Source organism: Sorghum bicolor, chromosome 1, assembly GCF_000003195.3.
Source record: "Sorghum bicolor cultivar BTx623 chromosome 1, Sorghum_bicolor_NCBIv3, whole genome shotgun sequence".
NCBI classification, from domain to species: domain Eukaryota; kingdom Viridiplantae; phylum Streptophyta; class Magnoliopsida; order Poales; family Poaceae; genus Sorghum; species Sorghum bicolor.
In genome coordinates, this window is record NC_012870.2 from 18,826,778 (window position 1) to 18,851,208 (window position 24,431).

General features: G+C 43.0%; 3 protein-coding genes and 1 long non-coding RNA gene across 6 annotated transcripts; 1 reads left to right on the plus strand and 3 right to left on the minus strand.

The window, feature by feature from the left end:
- LOC110431971 lies at positions 2,967–4,942 on the minus strand. 2 transcript variants are annotated; one of them, XR_002449430.1, is made up of 6 exons: positions 4,364–4,942; positions 4,201–4,270; positions 3,697–4,013; positions 3,542–3,614; positions 3,338–3,436; positions 2,967–3,239 (listed from the first exon to the last, which is right to left on the minus strand). It is a non-coding gene; the product is annotated as an uncharacterized LOC110431971 (long non-coding RNA). The 2 variants fall into 2 exon arrangements; XR_002449429.1 differs by having other exon boundaries at positions 3,542–4,013.
- On the minus strand, positions 10,314–13,017 carry LOC8065810 (protochlorophyllide reductase B, chloroplastic). The gene is made up of 4 exons (XM_002466965.2): positions 12,858–13,017; positions 12,604–12,690; positions 11,224–11,749; positions 10,314–11,129 (listed from the first exon to the last, which is right to left on the minus strand). Exons 1-4 carry the CDS (start codon positions 12,912–12,914, stop codon positions 10,615–10,617), a joined length of 1,185 nt encoding a protein of 394 aa, XP_002467010.1. The 5' UTR covers positions 12,915–13,017; the 3' UTR covers positions 10,314–10,614.
- On the plus strand, positions 17,742–19,389 carry LOC8065811 (dof zinc finger protein DOF2.4). 2 transcript variants are annotated; one of them, XM_021451787.1, is made up of 3 exons: positions 17,742–17,905; positions 18,015–18,326; positions 18,437–19,389. In XM_021451787.1, the coding sequence occupies exons 2-3, from the start codon at positions 18,228–18,230 to the stop codon at positions 19,121–19,123; spliced, it is 786 nt and encodes a 261-aa protein (XP_021307462.1). In that variant the 5' UTR covers positions 17,742–17,905; positions 18,015–18,227; the 3' UTR covers positions 19,124–19,389. The 2 variants fall into 2 exon arrangements, with proteins under 2 accessions (XP_021307462.1, XP_002464429.1); XM_002464384.2 differs by having other exon boundaries at positions 17,745–18,326.
- Positions 19,893–23,091, minus strand: LOC8067095. Its single transcript, XM_002466966.2, has 3 exons — positions 22,790–23,091; positions 22,462–22,670; positions 19,893–20,437 (listed from the first exon to the last, which is right to left on the minus strand). The coding sequence occupies exons 1-3, from the start codon at positions 22,895–22,897 to the stop codon at positions 20,188–20,190; spliced, it is 567 nt and encodes a 188-aa protein (XP_002467011.1). The 5' UTR covers positions 22,898–23,091; the 3' UTR covers positions 19,893–20,187.

The following is a 24,431-nucleotide window of genomic DNA, read 5'->3' on the forward strand; positions in this document are numbered from 1 at the left end:
GTGCGGAGGCGGTTAACCTATAGGGGGTGATTGGTAGTTTAGGCCTTGTTTAGTTTGAGAAAAATTTTGGATTTTGCTACTGTAGCACTTTCGTTTGTTTGTGGCAAATATTATCCAATCATAGACTAACTATGATCAAAAGATTCGTCTCGCGATTTACAGGTAAACTGCGTAATTAGTTTTTGTTTTCGTCTATATTTAATGCTTCATGCATGTGCCGCAAGATTCGATGTGACGGAGAATCTTGAAAAATTTTGGGAACTAAACAAGGCCTTAGGATGGTGAGATGTATGCTAAAACTATACACCTAGTCGTGTTTGGTTGTTTTTGTTGTTAGTCTAGTATAAGTTAGGATCTTTTTTGTTGTATATATGGATATGAGTTTTGAGTGTATGACATATGGGCCTCTGTACTATGGCTGCACTGTGTCGTTCCGGCTCGTATGGGAAGCCAAAATTGGAAAGACGAAGTCATGAGGGTTAGAAATGAATGAGATGGAACAGGTAAATGATACAAGACAGCTATCCAAACACGACCAAATGTACTGAGTGGTGCTGAGATGAGGTTCAAGATGGCCTGAGGAGGGCTACCAATCAGCCCCATAGCCGTCGGATCTCGCAATCTGACAATGCACACCGGCATCGGGCACACTAGCATCGGATGGTGGATAGTCCGCCAAAAAAATAGTAGAATTTTAAATCTTGTTAATTAATCTATATCTATATCTATATCTATATCTATATCTATATCTATATCTATATCTATATCTATATCTATATCTATATCTATATCTATACAACGAAAAATTATGGAGAGGACTCATCTACCACATCTATAGTGAAGCCACAACTCCTCTTTTTACTATGTCATGATAGGCTATCCCATCAACTTAGTATACAAAATGGAGAAAATTTTCAAATAATGTCAAAGGGTTACTTTTCAAATATCGTAAATATATTTATAGAACATTAACAACACTAAATACATCATAGAACATCATTAAATATATTATAGAACATTACATCTATTATAGATTACATGTATACTAAGTTAACACCATAAGAAACATCATAAAACATCACATGTATACTACGTAAACATGACATAACACAACATAAAACACTAAATATATACTACATAAACATCGCATATATATAGAAAATAAAAATAAAATTACTAAGAAGAAAATATAAAAACAAACATGATTAACAAATGATAAAAAGTGCATAGAGCAAATAAAATAAATAAATAATTTAAATAAGGATAAAAAGAAGATTAAAAGGAATTTAAATATAAAATAAGAATGAAGAAATGTAGAAAACCTAAAAAAAAAAGAAAAACAAATAGAAGCAAGGAAGAACAATGAAACTAAAACCATAAGAAAAAGAAAATAAAAGGTAAAATTAAAACATGAAAAGAAAAGAATAAGGAAAGAACAGGAAATAAAATAAAATCAAAAAACGAAAACTGAAAAGAAATAAAAAAGGAAAAATATAGACAGAAAAAATAAAATAAAAATGAAGAAACATAGAGTATGTGGATTTTAAAACCCGTAACAACGTACGGGTATTAACCTATATCTATATCTATATCTATATCTATATCTAATAATAAAAAGGTAAAATTTCTCATCCCCTAATTTTTGGTCCGGTCATCTTCTTTTTCCCTCCCGAGGCATGAATGTATACGTAACAGAGTCTACTCCAGATATCTATTTATATACATTTCAATTTCTTTTCCTTTCAGGAGCATGTTCTTTTTTTACTATTTACTGACAGGTCCCTAGTCCCATATAATTAAAGGAGAGAGCACATGTTCTCTCTTATTTATTATTTATATGTCTTTATCCTCTCTTTCCTATAATGTTTCCTCTCTAGTCAGTTTCTCTCTTTTTTTACAAACTCATGTTTAGATTTCTCATGATTTTTTTTCTGTTTCTATGTTCAAGCAATAAATATTCAAACAGAAACAGAAATAGTAGTAGGGTTTAGGGTTTAGGGTTAGTAGTAGTAGTTCCGCCCATTCTTTTGACCTAATTGTCTCACACTTGCTCACTCTACACTTTACTCTCCCATTCCACAGCTCCTGGTTATTTTTTTGGACCATCAGTCCAAATCATAAACAACTTGGTCTAATCCAGTTTGATGACAAAAACTCGAGCAAAAAAAATCAGCAACAATGGCTAGGATTGAAACCTTAGCCTTAGGGAGCTACCCACACTTGGTAGCCATCATGCAATATCAAGTTATGTAATATGATATAGCTTTTTCATTACTTATCCTAAATCTGGGGCACAACTTTTAAATGATAGTTTCTTTAAACCCCTCGGTTGCATAGTCCAACTTGGACTCCTCTGCATAATGGACTATAATAAAAAAAACTACTCCCTCCGTTCATTTATCTTCATCATTTTAGCTTTCAACACAGTGGTCAATGAGCAGAGCAAGAACACTCAATTTGCATTTAATAATTGCGGATTGAGTGTAAACGAGAAGTTACAGGCAAGAAACAACCAATAAACAACAATGAGGCAATCACTGCTACACAAAGGGGTTTTAGTCCCGGCCAGAAAGGGGCTTTAGCCCCAGAATCTGAGCCGAGACTACGCCTTCGGGACTAAAGGCCCTCCTTTAGTCCCGGCTCCATGCACCAGGCTAAAGCCCCCCTTTAGTCTCGGGCGGTATTACCAACCGGGACTAAAGGGTGCTACCAGTGGTGCCACGTAACAGCACCCTTTAGTCCCGGCTGGTAATACCGCCCGCGACTAAAGAGGCTCCTGGTTTTTTCTTTTTTCTTTTTTTTTTCAGTTCTGTTTTTTAGTTTTGTTTATTTATACAATAGGTTTTTCAATATGTATTCTTTGTTGCTAATATATATAATATATATTATATATACTAGCAGCATATGACAATAAGCTTATTTCATGCATATATAATTAAATTATAGAACCTACATATATACATATATAATTTTATGCACATAAAATTACAAGCTATATATATAGAAGTTGTTCTCCAAATCTATCACAAGTTGTACTCCAAAGTTAGTACTCTAAACCTATTACATTTTGAACTCCATCATCCAAAGATCTACACGGCATACAAATGATCATCATTGTTAGGATTATAGTGGAACTCGCCGCTTGGACTTATGACTTGTTTCCGAAGAAATCCTGCTAGTGCCTCTTGTATTGCTTGGAATTGTTCATGTTGCATGAGTTTTTGCTTCAACCATTCAGTCTTCAATTTGAATAAAAAATAAGATATTAGTTATATATAGATTATCAATAATATAGTAATTCAAGAGAAAATGAAAAGAGACATATGTTGTTACATACTCTGAGTTATTCTTCAGAAATTCTATTTGATTGAACTATTATATACTCGCAAACGTAGTATCCACATAAGTTGTTGCCCGGTTCTTGTTTCAAAATCCACTATAGGATGAAAAGATTCATCTCGTTAAAAAGACGGCTAGGATATATGGCATATGATCGATATAATAAATATATAGGTATATTGACAAAGGTTAATAAACTTACTGGTAGATGTATTACTTTTAGTGGTGCTCTACATTTAGTCATATGTTCTCGGGCAATGAAGACCTCCCAGACCCTAAACCAATGATAAGAAATAAGAGTCGGATATCGTTAAGTATACAAGCTTCTTAGTCTACTATGCAATGGATCGAATATACCCTTGGATGATGTCTATCATATCTTGATAATCTTCTTGCGGTTTCCGCATTGAGTCATAAATTAAAACCTTATTTTCATCAAAATCGATGGCTATGAGTATCCAGTGAAAGCTATTCATAGACATGAGTCGTAGATTAGAGGCATCGACGATGGCTGTAGCTACCGCGGCATGAACGTGGGTCTGTACGAGCACATCATGAACAAGCACACCCACGAGGTCTCCTCTGTCGCCTACCTCAAGGCCATCACAGTGACGCTGCAAAGGAGCTTGTTGTTTCTCCTGCTGGCGCTGCATGGCAACATCAGTAAGCTGTTCCTGTTGCTCAACATCAACAATACCAATGTCGTTAGAATTGAGGATATGTGAGATGATTATTAAAAGGATTGTAATGACATGTCAAAAAGTGGTTCACTGTTATGCCTACTTGATAGTGAGTTGTAAAGATATTATGTGATAATTAATTATTTGAGACTTTTTTACGATGGAGGATGAAGCTAGTTACCTATAAACACAAAAAGTCGATGGTGAAGTCGAAGAAGATCACCAATAGGCATCGATGACGTCGATTCAAACTATAACCATTGAATTTGAGCTCATAAAAATGGCGGTGATATCACAAAGACCAAAATAACATGACAATGACAAGGGAGGATGAAGTTAGTTACCCCTAGATCGAGGGAAACGATGGCGACGTCGAAGATGATCACCAATAGGCGTCGGAGATGAAGAACAAGTAAAAACTAGCAATGGCAAGAGCAAGAACAAGCAAAAACAGCTCACTGAAATTTGAATGGGCTCAGTATCGACCAGAAAGAAGTGATCGTGATTTATAGCGTGGGCTTTTAGTCCCGGGCTGAAGAAAGAACAGGGGCTACATCTTTAGTCCCGGGCTGAAGAAAGAACAGGGGCTACATCCTTTTAGTCTTAGGGCAAGCCACCAACCGGGGCTACATCTTTAGTCCCGGCTGGTGGCTTGCCCCGGACTAAAGGGACCACTTTAGTCCCGGCCCTAACACGAGCCGAGACTAAAGGGTCCCTACCCCGACAGCTCTGCCAGGTAGCCATTAGGCAGCCGTTGGGCAGGATCCTTTAGTCTCAGCTCGTGTTATGGGCCGAAACTAAAGGTTTTTTTAACCCCAGAGCGCAAGAAAGCCAATACAATTGTAGATTTCGTGCATCGTCCAAAGCCCTTAAAAGTCCAAGTTTGGTTTTGGTAATTAATGACACCAAGTTGCTAATGCTTTGTGTTTAAGTGATTTGAGTTAGACATAGCAACACATGTGATAAAGGTGCAAGGTGGCATGGAAAGGTGGCCACATGATTACAAAGAGATGAAGCATGAAGTAGAGATCATGGTGATAAACAAGGAGTAAAGTGAACAAGGCAAAAGTATAAATATAGGGTTTTGCTTTTGCCGGTCTAAGTTGAGTAGAGAAGTGTTTGACCTGATTTAGGATAGATAGCTGACTATCAAGAGGGAAAATCACGGTCATCTCTCAAATCAAGTGCTACTAGGTTCATATCTTGAGCATATGCATTAGGATCTAGTAAAGTGCTAACCTAACTCCTTTGATAAAAATGTTTGTGAAAAGCTAACACACATGCATTTTCGTGGTGGTTAGGGTAGAGAGAGGTTTGGATATGTTTTCTATTGCGTCGGCGAGAAATTTAAAGAAGTCACGGGAGTGTTCCTCACTCAGAAACACTCACCAGACGCTGTGCGTGGAGGCACCGGACGCTGGCATTTAGCGTCTGGTATACTGTCGGTGTCTGGCTCAGTGAGCAGAGCGCACCGGACGTAGAGGGTCTGCAGTTCAAGCGTCCGGTGCTTGTTGGGGTCAGCGAGCTAGTCTGCGAGGTTTTCTAATAGGGCACCAGACGCACCGGAGTGGGTCCGGTACTCAGCGTCCGATGTGTGAGCGTTTTGCAAACCACTCTACATATGTGACCGGTGAACACAGGACGCGTCCGATGCTCACTTGATCGCGTCTGGTGGTCCGCAGGTGACCGTTGGAGTTCAACGTGCGAGATTCAAATCGTTGATGCGTGGCAGCTATCCATGCACCGGACACAGGACTGCAACGTCCGGTGGTTCGCTGAAGCGAGTCCGGTGCCCCCGAGTCTTGCCTAGTAATAGAGCCAACGGCTCTATTTGTTGAGGAGGCTTATAAATAGGAGGTGGCCAGCTTTGGGGGGCTCTCTCTTGCACATTTGATTACTTGAGACATACATTGAGCTAGAGAACACTCCCTCCACTCATCTCCTTGCTTAATTGCTGATTCTAGTAAGATTGAGTGAGATTCAAGTGCATTGCATTGAGAGTTGCATCTCGTGGCACTTGATCCTTGAGTTTGCTGTGGATTTCTTGTTACTCTTGGGTGTTTCCCGATGCCCTAAACGGCTTGGAGTAGTGGAGGTGATTAGCTCGTGATTGGAGATTGTTTCGAGCCTCGCCAAGTGATTTGTGAGGGGTTCTTGAGCCTTCCCCACGGGAGATCGCAATTGGCTACTCTAGTGGATTGCTTGTGGCTTGGAGGATCCCCATCTTGTGAGTGTGTGTGCGGCACCCGCTGAGGGTTTGGCTTTGGATTGCCAATTAGCTCGTGATTCATCAGGTGGGTGTATCACCACAACGAGGACTAGCTTACCGGGAAGCAAGTGAACCTCGGTAAAAAATCTTGTGTCATCTCTTGCCGAGGATTCTCTTGTGATTGTGATTGATTGATTGGTTATATATCTACTCTACAACGTTGGTATAACAATCACTCTTCACTCCTTACTTAATTGCATACCTTGCTTCTTGTGTAGTTTACTTCTTGTTTAGGAGTGTAGTTAGTTAGTTGTGCTTTGTTGCTGTGACTTAGTGTTTAGCCTTGTACTAGACTTTAGGTGGTTTGCAAAGTTTAGTTGAGCTAGTGCTAGAATAGCTTCGCTATTTGTTTTATTAATCAACTTATCTAGTTGAGTTTGTAGAAAATTTAAATAGACTATTCACCCTCCTCTAGCCATTTGGACCTTTCAGCCCTGTTCTGTAGTAGTGAATAAATCCAGGCAAGTGGTAGCCAATGAGCAGCTGAAAGCTCTAGTTTGGGTTTGATACTTGATGAAACCCAAAGTACTAACTTCTATGCTAAATGTGTATAGGTTAGATAAGGTTGTTACATACCAAGTGGTCGAGCAAGAGATGATCATGATGATGGTGGTGATGACCACAAGGCGATCAAGTGCTCAATTTAGAAAGAAAAAAAGGAGAAAGAAACAAAATCCTATAGAAATCAAGGCTAAGGTATAAATAGGATTTTGGTTTTGTTGATCACATTTAGGATAAATAGGCGTACTATAAAGAGGTCTACTGAGTGCCACTAGGTGTTATTATTCATGTGCATGCATTTAGAACCTAGCTTGCTAACTTAACCCTTGAAAGTATTTTGTGAAAAATATGCTAACACACATGCATAAGGTGATACACTTGGTGGTTAGCACATTTGAGCTTTAGCAATTAGATAAGTGGCTTGCAACCCTTGTAGAGCTAGAGCAAAATTGCATTACACCATTTGTTATACTAATCTTTTGCTTTAGTGCTTTGTAGAACTTTTAATAGGCTATTCATCCCCTCTAGCTGTATTGACCTTTCAGCAACAAAGTGACAATAAATACAAGTAAATCCTAAGCTAATATGAAGAAGATTTTTGAATAAGAATATTTTGATTAGATGAAGGAGATAAATAAATGGAGGAAGTATGTGACTAACTCAAACAAAAAATAGAAATAATAATATAATTCAAGAAGATACTAATCATGGTATTTAGACTTTTCTAAACAAATAAAGACAAAACACAGACTGGACTCATGCATGGGATGTCCATGATTGCCTCTTCCATGATTTTATTTTGCTTTTTCACTTCTAATAAAGTATTATGCTTTTTCTTATACTTTTTAATATATGATAAAGATAAAAACAAATAGAGTATTGTGTTTGAAACTCTAACCCTTAGTAAATAAATATTTCTATTACTGAACTATTAGTTTTATTTAAATTATAAATTATTACTATATTATGAATCAGTCAATGGTGTAACCAATTAAATCATAAACTAGAATATTAAGCAAATTTTCATTTAATCTAATTAGAATAAATTTTCTCCAAGTTATCTGCATATATCAATGTAAATCTTTCAATTATCTGTATATATCAGTGCAACTCTCGACGAGTGCTAACATGTGAAAATTTAAACACGTTGATGACCAACACATACCAAATTTAATAAGATACTCTCTCCGTACCAATTTATAGTTCGTTCTGGGCTCGTTTATTTTTTCCAAATTATAAGTCGTCGTACCCAATCAGTAGTCAGCTTGTGTCTGTCTATTCCAAAACTACCCTCCATTCAGTGCGCTCCTCGCCCGCGCCTAGCTCCCTCTGCCTAGATACAGATCGAGTCTTCCCCCAAAATCACTGGCATCTTGCTCGTCAAACGTGAGCAGAGAAGGGCGCATGCCGCAAGCCAAGGGTGGACGCAGTTGACCATTCTCGCTTTGCTGGCATCCACGTGACAACAAGTTGCATCTCTTTTAATTCGTTGGCAGAAGGGTAAAAGTGGCAATGTGCAGCTTACCTGAATCTTTGCTAAACCTGTCGGAACGAACTATAAATTGGTAAGGAGGGAGTACTAAAGTTACATATTTTATGGATTCTCAAAATAAGTCATTGAAATTTGATATCTAACTTAACCAACACATGATAATTTGAAAAACTAAAGTTAGGATATTTGCCACAACATATTTTAGTGCCCACGATAAAAAAATTTCTGTCTAGGTTGTAATTTAATTCAATATATGATTAATACAACATTAACATTATTGCCCATATTAACTTCTGAAGACTCATTGTACATGCCCTGACCCTTTTGTTGGTTTGAGGTTTTGCTTCTTAGGTACTATGAGGTACACAGGAATCAGGGACCCTTTTTTGTTGTTTCATTGCACACATAGTTTTTTTATGCATTTAAATATATATATATATTATGTTTAGATACATAGTAAAAGTTCGAAAAGTCATAACTATGTATGTTGGAAATTAAACTTAGTTATAGAAAGTATTCCCAAACTTTGGAGATAGAAACTTCAAAGCTAACTTTCTAATTTCTATCATAAAGTTTGCCAACAAGAAAGACAACATGACGAAGATAAAAGTTTGACTTCGCCAATAACACTTCAGCTTCGCTCAATATTTCATCTTCATCTCTTAAAAGTTAGCAGATAAAGCAAGACCAGTTGAAGATCAAAAGTAGTCTTCGTGAGTTGATTGAATTTCGACTAAGTCAAGTTTGGAAAAGCAACTCCGAGATTTGATGAGCGAAGCTGAAGAGTTAAAGACTTAGATGTAGAAAATGACCACTTTACCCTTGTTTGTAAATATAATTGTAATCATTTGTGTCGAGGACAAATTGATCATTTAAGTATGACATGCGAAGGTTGGGGCCCTATAAATACCCCCAATGACATGTACAGTAAGAACTCAGAATATGAATACAATCTCCTTTTTGTGTTCGACTTGCGATGTTTGTGTGACTTGAAACTTTCATCCAACAATGTATAATTTCAAAAGCGAACTGATCGTAGATCAGTTGGTTCGGTTCTTTTTTTTGACTTGTGGTGGAACTCGTCTACCCGGGTTAAGTCCTCTACTTGGCACGGGTGCTCATATTTTTTTTGGATTTAATCCAGGATTTATCGCGCTATGTTTTCAGTGGTAGGCGATGTCCCCGTCGACAACGAGACACTTATGGTGACTTCGTGAATCTCAAGATCTTCCGGCTCAATCCTTCAAAGATGCTTAGAGATAGGGTTCTTCAGAGATGCTCATAGAGACAGTGGCGGATCTAGAAATGGACCAATAGGGGGGCTAAATAATACATGCTAAAATTTTTTTCTCACTCAATCCAATCCAGTACACTAAGGCCTTGTTTAGTTCCAATTTTTTTTGCAAAATAGGAATAGTAGCATTTCTGTTTGTATCTGACAAATATTGTCCGATCATGGACTAACTAGGCTTAAAAGATTCGTCTCGCAAATTACAGGTAGACTGTGTAATTAGTTTATCTATATCTAGTGCTTCATATATACATGTGCCGCAAGATTATATGTGATGGGAAATCTGAGAAATTTTGCAAAATATTTTGAGAACTAAACAAGATCTAATAGATATAACTAAGATTGATAATTCAATATTGATTCAAAGTGTTCAAAGGCAAAGATTCATAAAATAAGCATAGAAAAATACCCAATATATGAAATCTTTTGCTAAAAAAAATGTGCTAAAAAAATTTGAGATAGGGTTAGCGTTTGGACAACTGCGTTGTATCGTGCAATTCTAAAAAATATATAATTTGAAAAGAGGAACTAGTTGAATTCTGCCAAACACTTAAAATGGAAAATGCTGTTGTACACAGTTATTTCTCCTGTGCATGCAATGAATTAATTTACTTTCATGTACAATGAAAATGGATTGAAGGTGTGCCTGTGTGTGCTGGGACCTGGGAACATTTGACTAGCTGGATACAAAAATCATTGGAGAACTCATATGGACAGAAAGAAGTATCATGTCCCAGCATGTCCTCAAGAAAAATCTGAATTTGCTGAATGCTGACAAAGAAGCTCGAAAGGCATTTGTCGTCCTCTTATTACCAGTAAATTAAAATTACCAAAGCAAAGCAAAAGGCTAGAGTTACATACAGCCTCGGCCACTGCAAAAACCATCACGGCGCAGTAGCACATATTTTACACGTGTACACTTTCTGTCTTGGCACTCTGACACGGGTGCACCACACGTCGGCTGAGACCAACTACGAACATGCCCTAGGAAAAAACTGTCACCGGCTGCCGGCGCCGGCCACGGTGGGCATCGATCAGGCCGTCACGCCAAGCCGACGAGCTTCTCGCTGATCTCCCACAGCTTCTTGGCCTTGTCGGAGTCGCTGGCCTCCTCGGAGAGCTGGTTCTCGAAGGACGCCGAGTTCTTGTTCCAGCTCCAGTACACGCCGGACTTGGTCAGGCTGGGGTCGCTCACCACCTGCGCCAGCCGCTTCCCGGCCTCCTCCTCGGAGACGTACCCCTTGGTGATGTACTTCTGGAACGGCGGGAAGAGCAGCCGGAACAGCGGGATGTGCTCGCGGAACAGGCCCGTGGTGGCGATGCAGCCCGGGTAGAGCGACGCGAAGGTGACGCCCGTCTCCTCGTGGTACCGGCGGTGGAACTCCTGCATCGTCAGCATGTTGCACACCTTGCTGTCCTTGTACGCCTTGGCGCCGTCGAACTCCCCGCCGTCGATCATCACCGAGCTGCCAATGCCGTTGAGGCCGCCGGCGAGGCCGCGCAGGTCACCCAGGTTCGCCTTCGGCGGCACGTTCCCCGCCAGCGTGTTCGTGTTCCCTGCTCGCTCGATCAGCCACAGATCAGTTCAGTGACACTGTTACAGGCATCCAAAAGGATACAGCGAGAGCATGGCACACGGTGGCAGGCATACCGGTGATGGAGCCGACGATGATGAGGCGCTTGGAGGGGTAGTCGGAGGACTGGAGGTCGCTGAGGAGCTCGCGGGCGAGGAGGAAGTGGCCGAGGTGGTTGACGCCGACGCTCATCTCGAAGCCGTCGGCGGTGTAGGACGGGTCCTTGGCGGTGGGCTGGTACACGGCGGCGTTGCAGACCACGACGTCGATGGGCATCTCCAGCTGGCGCACGTTCTTGACGAACTGGCGGACGCTGTCGAGAGAGGCGAGGTCCAGGTGCACGATGGTGAAGCTGTCCTTGTCCATGCCGGCCGCCTTGGCCGCGCGCGACGCCTTGAGGAAGTCGCGGCAGGCCATGATGACGTGCCACTTGCCTGTCTCCGCCAGGGCCTTCGCCGTGGCCAGGCCGAGACCGGACGACGCGCCGGTGATGACCGCCGTGCCCTTGCGGAGGGTCTTCTTGCCTGACGGCGACGCGGGGGTCACTGATGGGGAGGACACCGCTGCCGTCTGCGCGCGGATGGCCACCGACGTGCTCACCCTCTGCAGGTTTTGGATGCGCATTTTCAGTTACAGTCATCCTACGGGGAGCCAGTGACAAGCATTGTAGAAAACTAGAATGGCTAGCAAGATGGCAAGATTTGCAGTTCCGAAGCAACATCTGGCCAGGCTGACATCGTTTAAAACCCAGTGAAAATTAAACGACACTTCTGAATTCTGGTTTTGAGCCGAAATAGTAAAAGCGACTATCCTAGAACGCCCGATCGCCTATAACACTGGTAGTCATCGGCCATGGCACAACCTATGGTAAATTCAACTTTTTAGCTTTCCCTTCAAAAAGAAATTCAACTTTTAGCTGAAGTGTGAAGATAACGGTGTTACAATGTCCCGTTGACAACAGAGCTGGTGCAGTAACATAGTCATCTACAGATCTACTGCAAAGTACTCCATTGCTTAGTATTAGGAGTAGCAATTACGAGTTATGCATATGTTGGTGGAAAGAAAATGCCATCTTAACTATTCAGTCAGACTTTCCATTGCTTTAATAAAGCCTTGTACTCAGAAAACAGGAAGTCCGTAAGACATTGAACTTGGAGACACTCAAGACTGACAAATTCTAGCCAGCCAAATGATGTCCAACTGTCCAACGCTTCAGTAGATAAAGACTACACCCCCTAACTATCCATTACTGAAACTCTACTGCCACAGGTCTACTACACCTAAGTCGACCCTGAAAATTGACACCTGCAACTGCAAGCTCCCTAAGGCCTAACAATGGGAATGGTGAGATAGATTACAATTGGAGTTGTGGCAATTGCCAACCGGGCACGCAGCAACAGAAGACGATGAAAGGTAAACAAGCAGTAGCCTTAGTTCCAAAATCCATAGTTCCATACCTTGGTGCGTAGGCCGAGAGCAGTGGTCTCCAGCTTGAGGCCATCCGCGAGACGAACACCCAAGAACGCCGAGTCCTTGACCGACCCCTGCACACACAGCACCAACATTGCAACCACAACAATTACTACCGAAAACACTCAACAATCGCTTAGACGCCGAAGCTGAGCGCGAATCCATCCAATAGAAAGCAGCAGCCAGAAAGGCAGGAATGCTCGCTGGAAAACGCAGAGAACCAACTGCCGCTCTCGCTCACCTCCTTGCGCGCGGAGAGGGCGGAGGGGAGGAAGGACGTCGCCGCCTGGAGCGCCATGTCGAGCGGAGAAATCGAGAGAGCACGAGCTGAGAGAGAGCAGCCTGAGTGAGGACTGAGGATTTGGCTGGGTTTTTCTTCCTCAAGCGAAGCGCGCGGCGGGGAGTTTATTGGTGCCGGAGGCGGTGGTGCCGATAACGCGATAGGGTGGGGGGTCGGGTTCGCCACGGGGCGCCGACCTGGCACCGGTCCGGCCAATGGGAGCCTGGTGGCTTGGATTTCCCCCCCGTCGTCGCCGGTCCCCCCTCGTGGGATGGGGATGGATAGGATACTTTTCGGTAATCGGCAGGCTTTGATATTTTTTTCCCTCTCTCCTGGCACGGACGGACGGGGTCGGTCGCTGTTGCCTTCTTCCGTCGCCGCGACCAGGGTCCAGCGAGTACCTGACGGTTCTGGAGCGTGTGAGTTGTTGGTGGATGGGCGGGTTTTGTTGCAAAAAATCCACTTTACGTCCCTCAATTTTCACGAAAGTCTGATTTTTGTTCCTAAACTCTAAAACTGCATAAAATACATCCCTCATTTTTTAAAACCATACACATTACATCTCTCTGACCTGGTTTTAAAAGCGGTTTTGTCTTTTTATTTTTATTTATTTTGGCTAAACTTTTGAAAAATCACAGTAAGTCATATAAAAATCATAAAATAGAAAAGTCAATTTCGTTGGACTTTAGATGAGTAGATCTACACATTGAATATATAATATAGTATGTTTTAGTACAAATTTTTTTGATGCAGCTTTAGATCTATGCTTTTATGTAATTAATTAGACTAATTATAGCTAAAGTTTCTACAGTCCAATTGTGATAAAATTTATATGGTGGGCTAATTATTTTATGCTTGAGTTGTAGTAAAAAAATTATACTCATTGGATCATGTATTACTTAGTTATAGATTTATTTAGGTTTATGCTTGTTAAATCTTAATAAATCTATAACTAAGTTGTACATGATCTAATGAGTATGAAAATTTTACCACAGTTTAACACATATAATAATTAGCCCAACATAAAAAAATCACCACAATTAGACTATACAAATTATAGCTATGAATTATTCTAATTAATTATAGAAAACACAGATTTAGAGCTACAACAAAAACTTTGTACTAAAGCATACTATATTATATGTTCACTGTGTATGTCTACTTATCTAGAGTGCAATAAAATCAGATTTACTATTTTGTGAATTTTATGTGGTTTACTATAATTTTATAAATATTCAGCCAAAATAAATAAAAATAAAAAATAAAACTGTTTTCAAAACCGCTCATAACTATGTATGGTTACCCAATTTTGAAGTTTCTTCCGGTTTTGTTCCGTGTCGCGGCGGCACGAGAGTCGCCAGGATGCGGCCTGCGGGCACTGACTGGGCTGGGCTGGACGCGCTGGGCGTCGGCCGTCGGGGAGGCTCACCTGGGCCGCGCCCCGGGCTGCGTAGCATGCAAGCAAGGCCGGGTGCGGTGGAAACGGCCGGGAGCAGCGAAGGGCCGAACACGTACGGCGGTACGGGCACGAGAGGGCAGAGGGCGCGAAACGTGTCGACCATGTCGCGGCAACTCCACTCCGGACCTGAGCTTCAGGGTGCGCATCAACTAGTTGAGTGCAAGAACTACAGCAGTATTACTAGTAGTGCCAATGAAGTAGTGGCGTAGTGGGAGGAAGACTTGCGACGACGAGGAGGCAGCTCAGGACCAAGACAAATTAAACCATGCAACTCGATCGCGCCGGCTGTTGTTTTCTGTCCTACTCACTCGTGGAGCAGGAGGCTGACTGGCTGAGCTAGAAAGCGCGCACTTTGCGCGCCGACCAGCTCAAAATGGGGGTGGTGCGGTTCGATCCACAGGTTCAGCAAACCGTTCCAAAAAAACATCCTATTGGGCTCCATATCCAACCCATAAAAATACTTAGGATCTGTGAATTAGATATTCTCAAACCTTAGGATTATGCGGTTCGACCCGCTCCTACCTCCTGTCCATGTCGCGGCGGCCGTCCGATGAGGTTGCAGCTTGCGAAGGCACATGAGCCGCACTTGCAGGTCCTGACAACCCCTGGCCATTCTTCTCTCTTCGGCCTGATAATTCGTGACCATTCTTCTCTCTTTGGCCTTTTTTAGTTTCAGATTTCTCGTCACCTCGAATATTACGATATATATATCAAATATAGATAAAAAATAACTAATTATATAATTTGTCTGTAATTTGCGAGATAGATCTTTTAAACCTAGGTAATCCATGATTAAATAATATTTATCAATACAAACAAAAGTGATATAAGTATCTATTTAAAAAAATACTAAACTAAAAAAGACAGGCCACACACAACATGACGCACGCTAGCTGCTGCTTCTGTGCTAGCTAGCTAGGCTAGCTAGGTAGGTAGCTACCATACTAGAGCGAGGCTATAAGTAGGGCCTTGTTTAGTTTCTATTTTTTTTAAAAAATTTCTTATCATATCAAATTTACGATACATATATAAAACATTAAATATAAATTAAATAAATAACTAAATACATATTTTATTTATAATTTGTGAGATATATCTTTTAAATTTAGTTAGTTTATAATTGAATAATAATTGATAAATATAAACGAAAATACTATGGCCTTGTTTAGTTCCCTAAAAATTTTGCAAAATTTTTCAGATTCCCCGTCACATCGAATCTTTAGACGTATGTATGAAGTATTAAATATAGGCCTTGTTTAGTTCCTAAAAAATTTTGCAAAAAATTTCAGATTCTCCGTCACATCGAATCTTTAGACACATGCATGAAGTATTAAATATAGACAAAAATAAAAACTAATTGCACAGTTTGGTCGAAATTAACGAGACGAATCTTTTGAGTCTAGTTAGTCCATAATTGGATAATATTTGTCAAATACAAACGAAAAAGCTACAGTGTCGATTTTGTAAAATATTTTGGAACTAAACAAGGCCATAGATGAAAATAAAAACTAATTGCACAGTTTGGTCGAAATTGACGAGACGAATCTTTTGAGCCTAGTTAGTCCATAATTAGATAATATTTGTCAAATACAAACGAAAATGCTACTATTCATATTTTGCAAAAAAAATTTTAAGTAAACAAGTCCTATAGTAGGTAAAACTAAAATTTCTTCTGAAATAAACAATGCCTTTTGGACACAGCAATTAATGGCGAGCAGGCACAGCTGCTGAGCAGTGGCACTCGAGCTGTTAGCAGCTAGAGCAGTGGCACTCAGCTACACACTACAGGAAACCCAGGCTTCGTCAAGTGCCCCAGAGTTCGCCGAGTGCCAAAAATCGGGCACTTGGTGAAAAAGGCTTCGCCAAGTGCCTGGCTCTTGGCGAAGCCAGCACTTGGCGAAGAAGGCTTCGCCAAGTGCCAAGCACTCGGCGAAGAAACGCACTTGGCGAAATGGCCTCTTCGCCAAGTGCCAAGCACTCGGCGAAGAAAGGCACTTGGCGAAGCCTGACGGCATCCATCCCCATCCCTTGCCGTCGGCTTCGCCAAGTGCTCTTCGCCGAGTGCGGCACTCGGCGAAGCCTTCGCCAAGTGTAAAGTGGCCTTCGCCAAGTGCGCCAGGCACTTGGCGAAGTCCTGTTTTCCAGTAGTGACAGTAGTTACAGTAAGGCTGCATTAGTTTCTAGCGGAAGTCAAAAACTTTTCAAGATTTTCGTCACATTAAATCTTACAGCAAATTCATAAAGCGTTTAATATAAATAAAAAATAATTAATTGTACAGTTTACCTATAATTTACGAGACGAATCTTTAAACCTAATTATTTCATGATTGGATAATATTTGTCAAATATAAACGAAGATACTACAGTATTCATTTTGTAAAAAAAAAATATTACTAAACAAGGCCCTATAAGGCGAATGGAAAAACTTGCATCGAAGAATTGATTGAAGCAGCAGATGCTGCCTTAGCGTGAGGCTAAAGCAGCGCATGCAACGGCGCAGAGCAGTTGGTGCGTTATTGGTTCAAATGCTTTAACATGTGAGCGCGCGTGATGCATGAGTTAAACCATACGATCCAATGGAGCTCCTAATCTAGTCTATTTCAGCAAAAGAATCCATCGGTGCCCCTTTCATCCTTGTATGGGTCAGTGGATAGTTCCAATGTCGCTCCATGGAGCAACCACCCCCATCTTGACGACCAGCGCCTCCTCGCCGGCCGGTTCCTGTCGCCGTCGTCGCTGGCCCGCCCAACACCCGACTAAATTATACAGCCTGGTTACATGTACACACTACGTAGATTAGAGCTTGCTTTTGCAATCACAGTGCTGTGTCAGTGTCAGTGTGTCACTCGTCTTCTTCGCTCGCAAGGAAAAGCTATCGATACATATCCATCGGTGCGCTGCCGAGCCGGCGCCACCCACTTCCGCCGCGCGCCCGTCGTCTGAGCGTATATGGGGAACGGGAGGGAAACGCGCGCTGGCGGCCGAAGCAACGGCGGCGAAGATCGATGAGCCAGTCGATCGATGCTCTCGTGTACGTGTTTGATCCCAGACACGCACGCTAGCTATAAGCTATTAGCCCGCTCGTTGATGAGCAAATTAAATCCAGCAAAACCGCCGAGCCGCCGGCGCGCACCTGGCCAGAACCGTCGTGTTCGGTGCCGGCACTGTGCCCACAGAACCGCGCATTCAGCCAGTCCACGTACATACACCTGCTGGTCCACGCTTTATTTCCCGTCGCGCTGGCTCTCATCTCCGGTCCGTTCTCCCCACTATGGCCTTAACGCTTAAGCAAAGATGTCTTTTTGTTTCTCATGGCTCTGTCACCCAATAATGTACAAGTGCAACGAGCCTTCCTAACTAAAGCGTGGCGGCCTCTCTCTCTCTCTCTCTCTCTCTCTCTCTCTCTCTCTCTCTCTCTCGCTCCATCATCGCCTATATAACCACCTCGAGCACGAGCACTGAAACGCCTCCATGGCTCGTGGCCTTCGTGTTTCACTTCAGCTTCGTTCCTAGAGCTAGCTAGCTACCTTCTCCTTCGATCGTCATCAGGGTATAGTTACACCAATTCCATAGCACAGTCGCGCCAGCTCCTGAGATCGAGAACTAGCTAGGATTACATTACATTACTTCGAGAAACTGTTAATTAATCTTGCATGCAGAGCTGTGTGTTTTGGAGGCAGTACTGCCTATATAGCTAGAGGAGCTCGACCTGGAGGAGTCGTGGGCGGGGGCGCATCACCGGTCCGGCACCGACATGCGCAGAGCGTCACCGTGGCACTCCCACCGCAGCAAGCAGCGCGCACCGTTCGACGACGCCGCCCTCTCCGCCGCCAACAAGCTGCCCTGGCCGTCGCCGCGACGCCCCGCCAGCCATGCCGTCCTCCTTTCTGACCTCTCCTTCCTCTTCCGCTTCGTCGCACCTCTCTTACCTGATCCCTGCTAGTGCTAGGCCGCCGCCTCCCCTTGCCATGGTACGTGCCTATACCCTGATAGGCTGATACATATATATATCTTGCACTCAGACATGCACATGACCACATGAGATGATGACTCGATCGCCGTGTGTTCTTGTTCTTGCCAGGGACAGGGATACGGTGGTGCCACCGGTGGTATCAGTGTTGTACCAACAGGTGGCGTCGTGGCGACGACGAACGCCCTGAATGCCGCGGCGGCGGCGCCTCCGCCTCCGAGGCAGGGATCAGCCAGCAGGAACGCGGGCGGCGCGGGCCACCCGCCGCTGCCGCGCCCGCCGCCGCGGCAGTGCCCGCGGTGCCAGTCCGCCAACACCAAGTTCTGCTACTACAACAACTACAGCCGCGAGCAGCCGCGGTACCTCTGCAAGGCGTGCCGCCGCCACTGGACCGAGGGCGGCACGCTCCGCGACGTGCCCGTCGGCGGCGGCCGCAAGAACAGGCGCGGCGCCAAGGGCGGCAGTGCGAAGGCGTCCGCCTCGGCGGCCGCGGCTGCGACGAACGTCCTCGGTGTTGGCGGCGCCGACACGTTCCCGGACTTCCTGCGGCAGCAGCTGTTGCAGTTCCAGCCAGGCGCGGCCGTGGGCGGGGGTGGCTACGCCATCGACCTGGGCGCGTGGCAGCAAATGTCCGCGGCCACGGCGCCGCCGCCGCCGCCGCAGGGGACCGGCGGCGATGTCAGCACTCTTGGAGCAGCGGGGACGACGGCGGCCGAGGCGGAGGCCAACTGCGTCGCCTTGCAGTACTGGAGCGAATGGCAGCAAGATGGCATGCCCGGCTTTGATGGGGCTTGCTAAGTGCGTACTGCTATACTATAGACTACCAGTAGAGCTTGTATTAGTACATGTTCTTGCCTACTTACATACGCTTATATGTCTGCGTGTATTGCAAAACGTACGTATACTAGTACACGATCAGCTTTGTTTTCTCTACTTTTTGTGCTCGTATTGTATTATGTGTTCTTAGCTAAAATTGTGTGTGCATGCCAACAATACTATGCTATCTGGACCATGGTCCAATATAATCATCCTATTGCCAAGGTGGGTTTCACCTTGTTTGCTCAGGGCTTGTTAAGAATGTAGGCATTTCACATGAATCATGCAATGATTTTACAAGAATCAGTTTAATTTCACATGAAATACATAGGAATAGAGAAAAAAAAAATCCATTCAAAAGGATCTGAGTTTTGAACCTTACAAAATTGTAACCTTATTTTTCACTCCCTCCGTCCTAGATTAAATAACTTCTAGAGTTGTTCTAAGTAAAATATGTTATACTTACACTTCCCTATATTTTCATAATGTATTTTTTTAGTGTTATATATGTTATATATACTTATTACACTTCTCTATAATAAAATTACCAAACTTTCCTATAAGATTGATCAAACTAAGATAGTTTATTTTGGTACAGGGGAGTACTATTTTATTGGGTCTTTTTTTTTTCAGGCACTTGCTCCGGCACCCCTCCCTTTTTATATGCTACTGTATGCTTTGTCGAAATGTCGATTGGGGGTCAATCTATGATCTATCAACCAATTACGTAGTCCTTGAATCCAAAGCAGTGAACACTCTAAGCTACCATATTCTTGTCTATGATGATACATTTCAACAATATTTTCCATGTGCGTATACAAATCTACACGTCTAGTAAAAAGACTAGGAAAAGGAGACATAGCAGCAGGCACCGGAAATTCCCATTCAGTAAGGACAGGCTGGCCCTGGTCCAGCACCAGCAGCCATCCTTGTACATGAGTAATGAGTTCAACTCGAGGTACCAGCCGAGCACAATATATGCAAAAGCTAATACATGTATATATAGTTGCTATCAAAACTGTTACTGCAGAGAGACGGCAAATCTGTTACAGCGGGGTCATGCCGATGGCGGCTTCCGGGCGGTGGTAGTGGATCCGCGACTTGGAGAAGCTGTAGTAGTAGGCCGAGGTGAGCACGCCGGTGAAAAGGGCAAACGCGGCGCCGGCTCCGAACGTGCCCCTCCGCACGGTCTCGCAGTCCGGCGGGTTCTGGAAAAAGACCTTCCGGTAGCCAGTGTGGTAGGCGGATTGCAACAGACCAGCCAGCAAGCACGCCTCAGCGATGACAAATGTCACCCTGTGTAGGACAAGCAAATAGGTTAGTGTCATGGATAGCTTGTACGTGTATTCACTGGGGTTTTGAATGGTTCTAGTACCAGCAAATCTATAAACAAGACAAAGTCAGAAAAGTAACCAAACATGCCCTGTTTCAAACACCAGAGGGACACGAAATCTTGGATAAAACCCCCCTTTCTTTCGATAATAAACCAGACAGTTCAAAGAAAAACAAATCAACTTTGGTAATCTTTTTTTTTTGAGAATTAACTTTGGTAATCTAATGATTCCAGAAGTTCAAAAACGAACTTCCCCAGGCAAGTGACATTTGCAAATGGCAGCTAAAAAAAATGGCAAATTATAAATAGTCAGAGGTTCTTAACAATATCAGAAGGTCAGCATTAGGAACTTCCACAAGTGATGTTCTTCATTCCTGATCGTTCATGAGATACATGCAATCCTAGTACATAATACTGAACAGCTACAATAAATTTCATACCAGCATAGTGGCAGCAAGTCAGCAACCTCACGTAGTCACGAGCAAGATTGAGGACACGGACATCTACATTGGGATATTTATGCTTGAACGCCATGAATTAGTACAACCCCGCATGCCTGGCTAGTTAGTTATACTTAATAGTTTTACTTTGTGGAAGACGAAAAAGCAAACAACTCTGGAAGAATTTACAAATGTTGATAAAAAATAAACTTGGGCGGAGTTTGGAGTTCATGCAACCATAAATGACACGAATTCTTACTACTCCGCATCTTTATCAGACAAATTAAACACGGGCTGAATTTGGAGTTCATGCAGGCATAAATTATGTGAATTTTTACTCTTCCATATCTTTATCAGACAAATTAAGGAAAATGATTATATTACTAGATCAGACTTAGAATGCTCCTAAGAGATATCCTAGACCCCACAGATGAAAACATGCAGTCTTCTGAGCGAATACGTACTCAAGCCTTCATTGACCCAGTATGTCCTTAACCAATATGACATTGACCAGGTCATCTTTTTTTCAACACCAGCAAACTTAAAAGACGGCAACCAAGTTTGATGGTCCTTTTTATTGTCAATGACATAATCTATGACCTCTTCTCTGTTCTGACCAATTCTGTACAATCAGACAGAGATCATTTAAACAATTTCTGCATTTTAATTTATAATTGAGCAGGCAGCGCACTTTGGATTCCACTGGAGCCAACACCACACTACCATTCCAATAATTATGTCTCCAGAACCATGTGCAAATCCACAAAGCAACATGTAAAATACAAATGTTAATGAGCAGATCTCCTGCCAGCTACCATAAAACATTTTACCTAGAGTTATATACAAACTAAAATTCTCAACAAGAAAGCATCATATCTTTTGTCTACAGAATTCATTTGTTAACCTTGGTCGCTAGTAAATGTGATGAAACCATGAAAGAACACATGGACCACCTCCAAAATCCAGTAAACTATGGTGCCCTTGAAAAAAAAATGGCTGAATACCTTAGCAGCTTTCACGAGAGAGAAAAAAAGCAAAACCAGTTGTTCTTCTAATAACATATTAAAGGAAACAACTAGTTGCTGCCAAGCACATTCGACAATTTTTCATCAAATTTTCTATATGTGAAATCAACCTATGTGCAATCAGAATTATGTTTTCCACCAAGTGCCAACGAAATTGCTAGCACGCGAACAAATCACATTACCACCCTTGATTTCCGGCAAGCCTCAGAACTAGTCAATAGTTCTGCTGAGCGACATTGGGCAGGCGTTGATTGATCCAACACGCTTTCCTACACGCACAGCTCTTGACTTTACGGTAGCCCAACATGGACAGCGAAGATTCCATTCCAATTGCTAAAATCTCACGACTCTCTGCTAAAAAAACCGAGAACGCAATACGGGCCGAGAGGCCACCAGCGGGTGGGGGCCCGCGCGTCAGCGTCACGCGGGAAGTCAAGGTGGCGAGCCGAGCAAGGGGAAGAGTTTGGGGGAGGTCGGAGGACAGGAGAAGATTGGGATCGGCGGGGGAAGAATCGGTGGTACCAGGAGGAGAGGAAGAGGACGAGCGCGCAGGCCCGGGCGCCGCCGGGCCGCAGCGCGGCGGACCCGCAGCAGAAGCAGCGGCTGGCGATGGCGGACACCGCCTGCCCCACGAGCAGCAGCGCGAGCGCGGCGCCACCCAGCGCCGTGGCGGCGTCGGTGCGGTACACGCAGTAGGTCCACTCCTGCCGCGCGTCCGTCTCCAGCCTCGCCTGCGGAGCCGGGACGGCAAACAAGGAGATGAGCGGTGGCGACGCCGGCACCCGCGTCAGAAAAAAGGGAAGACAGAAAACGCAGCTAGGAAAGGAAGACGGCGGCAGGGGGAATGTACCGAGGGGTGGCTCTGCACGGCGCCGATGGCGAGGCCGAAGGCGACGAGGTCGACGAGCAGGACGGCGGCCAGCACCTTGGTGGAGCCGGCCATTGGGTGCGGGCTCATGGCTGGTGATGGTTCCCGGATTTCAGACGTGCGGAGCGCGTCTTGTCGCCGGTGCTTTCGCAGTTTGGCTACTTGGCTGATTGGCTCGGTCGGCTCGGGCGCTCGAGGGGAGGGACAAATGGGATAGCAAGAGCTCGTGCGCGTTGACTGATGTGGTTGCCGAATGCCGATTTGCCGTCCCTGGTCGATTTTTATTTGGACAAAGCCGTCCCTGACCGTTGATTTGGCCCTTCATCTTAAGAGGTGTTTAGTTTCCTGTCATCTTAAAAAATTCTAGATTTTAGTCCATTATTTTACATAGAACTAAATATCATGCAAGACTTTTGATAAAAAAATAGTTATTCTCTATTTTGGATTTTGCCCTCAAAAGAAAAAAAAACCCAAACCGACTGGGAGCCCGTGCTCACCCCCACCAACACAAAAAAAAAAATTGGTATTTTGGGTAGGATTAAACATGTCCATGAAAAATTTGATATTTTGCATTTCATCATTTCAAAGTACTTATCATTTTATATTTTGCATTCCACGATGAACGAAACACACCCTTAGTCATAAAGGTACTCAATCCATCTAAAAAATAATGATTCTTATTTTTTCTGCCAGGTGTTGAATGACGAGCAACTAGACCATGGTAACACCAACAAAGTTATCAGACTAGCCCGTTCGCCTATCTTATCAGCTGTATTTTTTCTGCCAGTATTTTTCTCTCGTGATAAATCAGTAAACAGTACATGACTTTTCAGATTAGCGAATATGTAATATGAAAATCAAGCCATAGGTGAAGAAAACGTGACAGATCTGACTATATAAGATAAAGTAATCTAGAGTAGGTGATAAATAGAAAATAATCCAAAGAAAAAGGAAGAAACGTATAAACAAATAATATAATTTTTTTATTAAAAAAGAAATAAACCAACCCAAGAAATACAAGTCAAAGTGGAACTTGGCCCTCTACAGTGTTCAAGCGGCGCAAGGGAAAAAAATGGACGGAGCATTGCCCCAGTAGAGCTGCAAGATAATAAGAAAAAAGAACATCGAAGATACCTAAAAACACATGAAATAAATACATAAACACTACCTCAGTTCTAAATTTCGAGCCATTTTGACTGTCTATTTAATACATTGTTTTTATTGTATATTTAAACACAATGTATATGTAGATATGTTTAATAAAAAGATACGTAACTAGAAAAAAAACAAAAGTACTTACAATTTGTTTGGGGAATACCTCTCCTCAATAATTGTGCATGAGCACGGAACAAGGACCCAACAATTTTTTTATTAATACTCACTGGAGCTGTCAAAGTGGAGTTGTTTTACTAAATGATTTACTAAAATAGCTCAAGCTTCACCGATTGAGCTGTTCATGAAGTTAAAGTCTAAAAAATGGCTTCATTGGTGAAGTGGAGCCGTATCAAACGGGGCCTAAATATCTGGGTATCCTAATGCATTAAAAAACTTTTCAATAGAGATTGGAAGCATATTGAGGAGAGATTTGAGAAAAAAACTAAGTAGTTGGAAAGGAAAATTACTC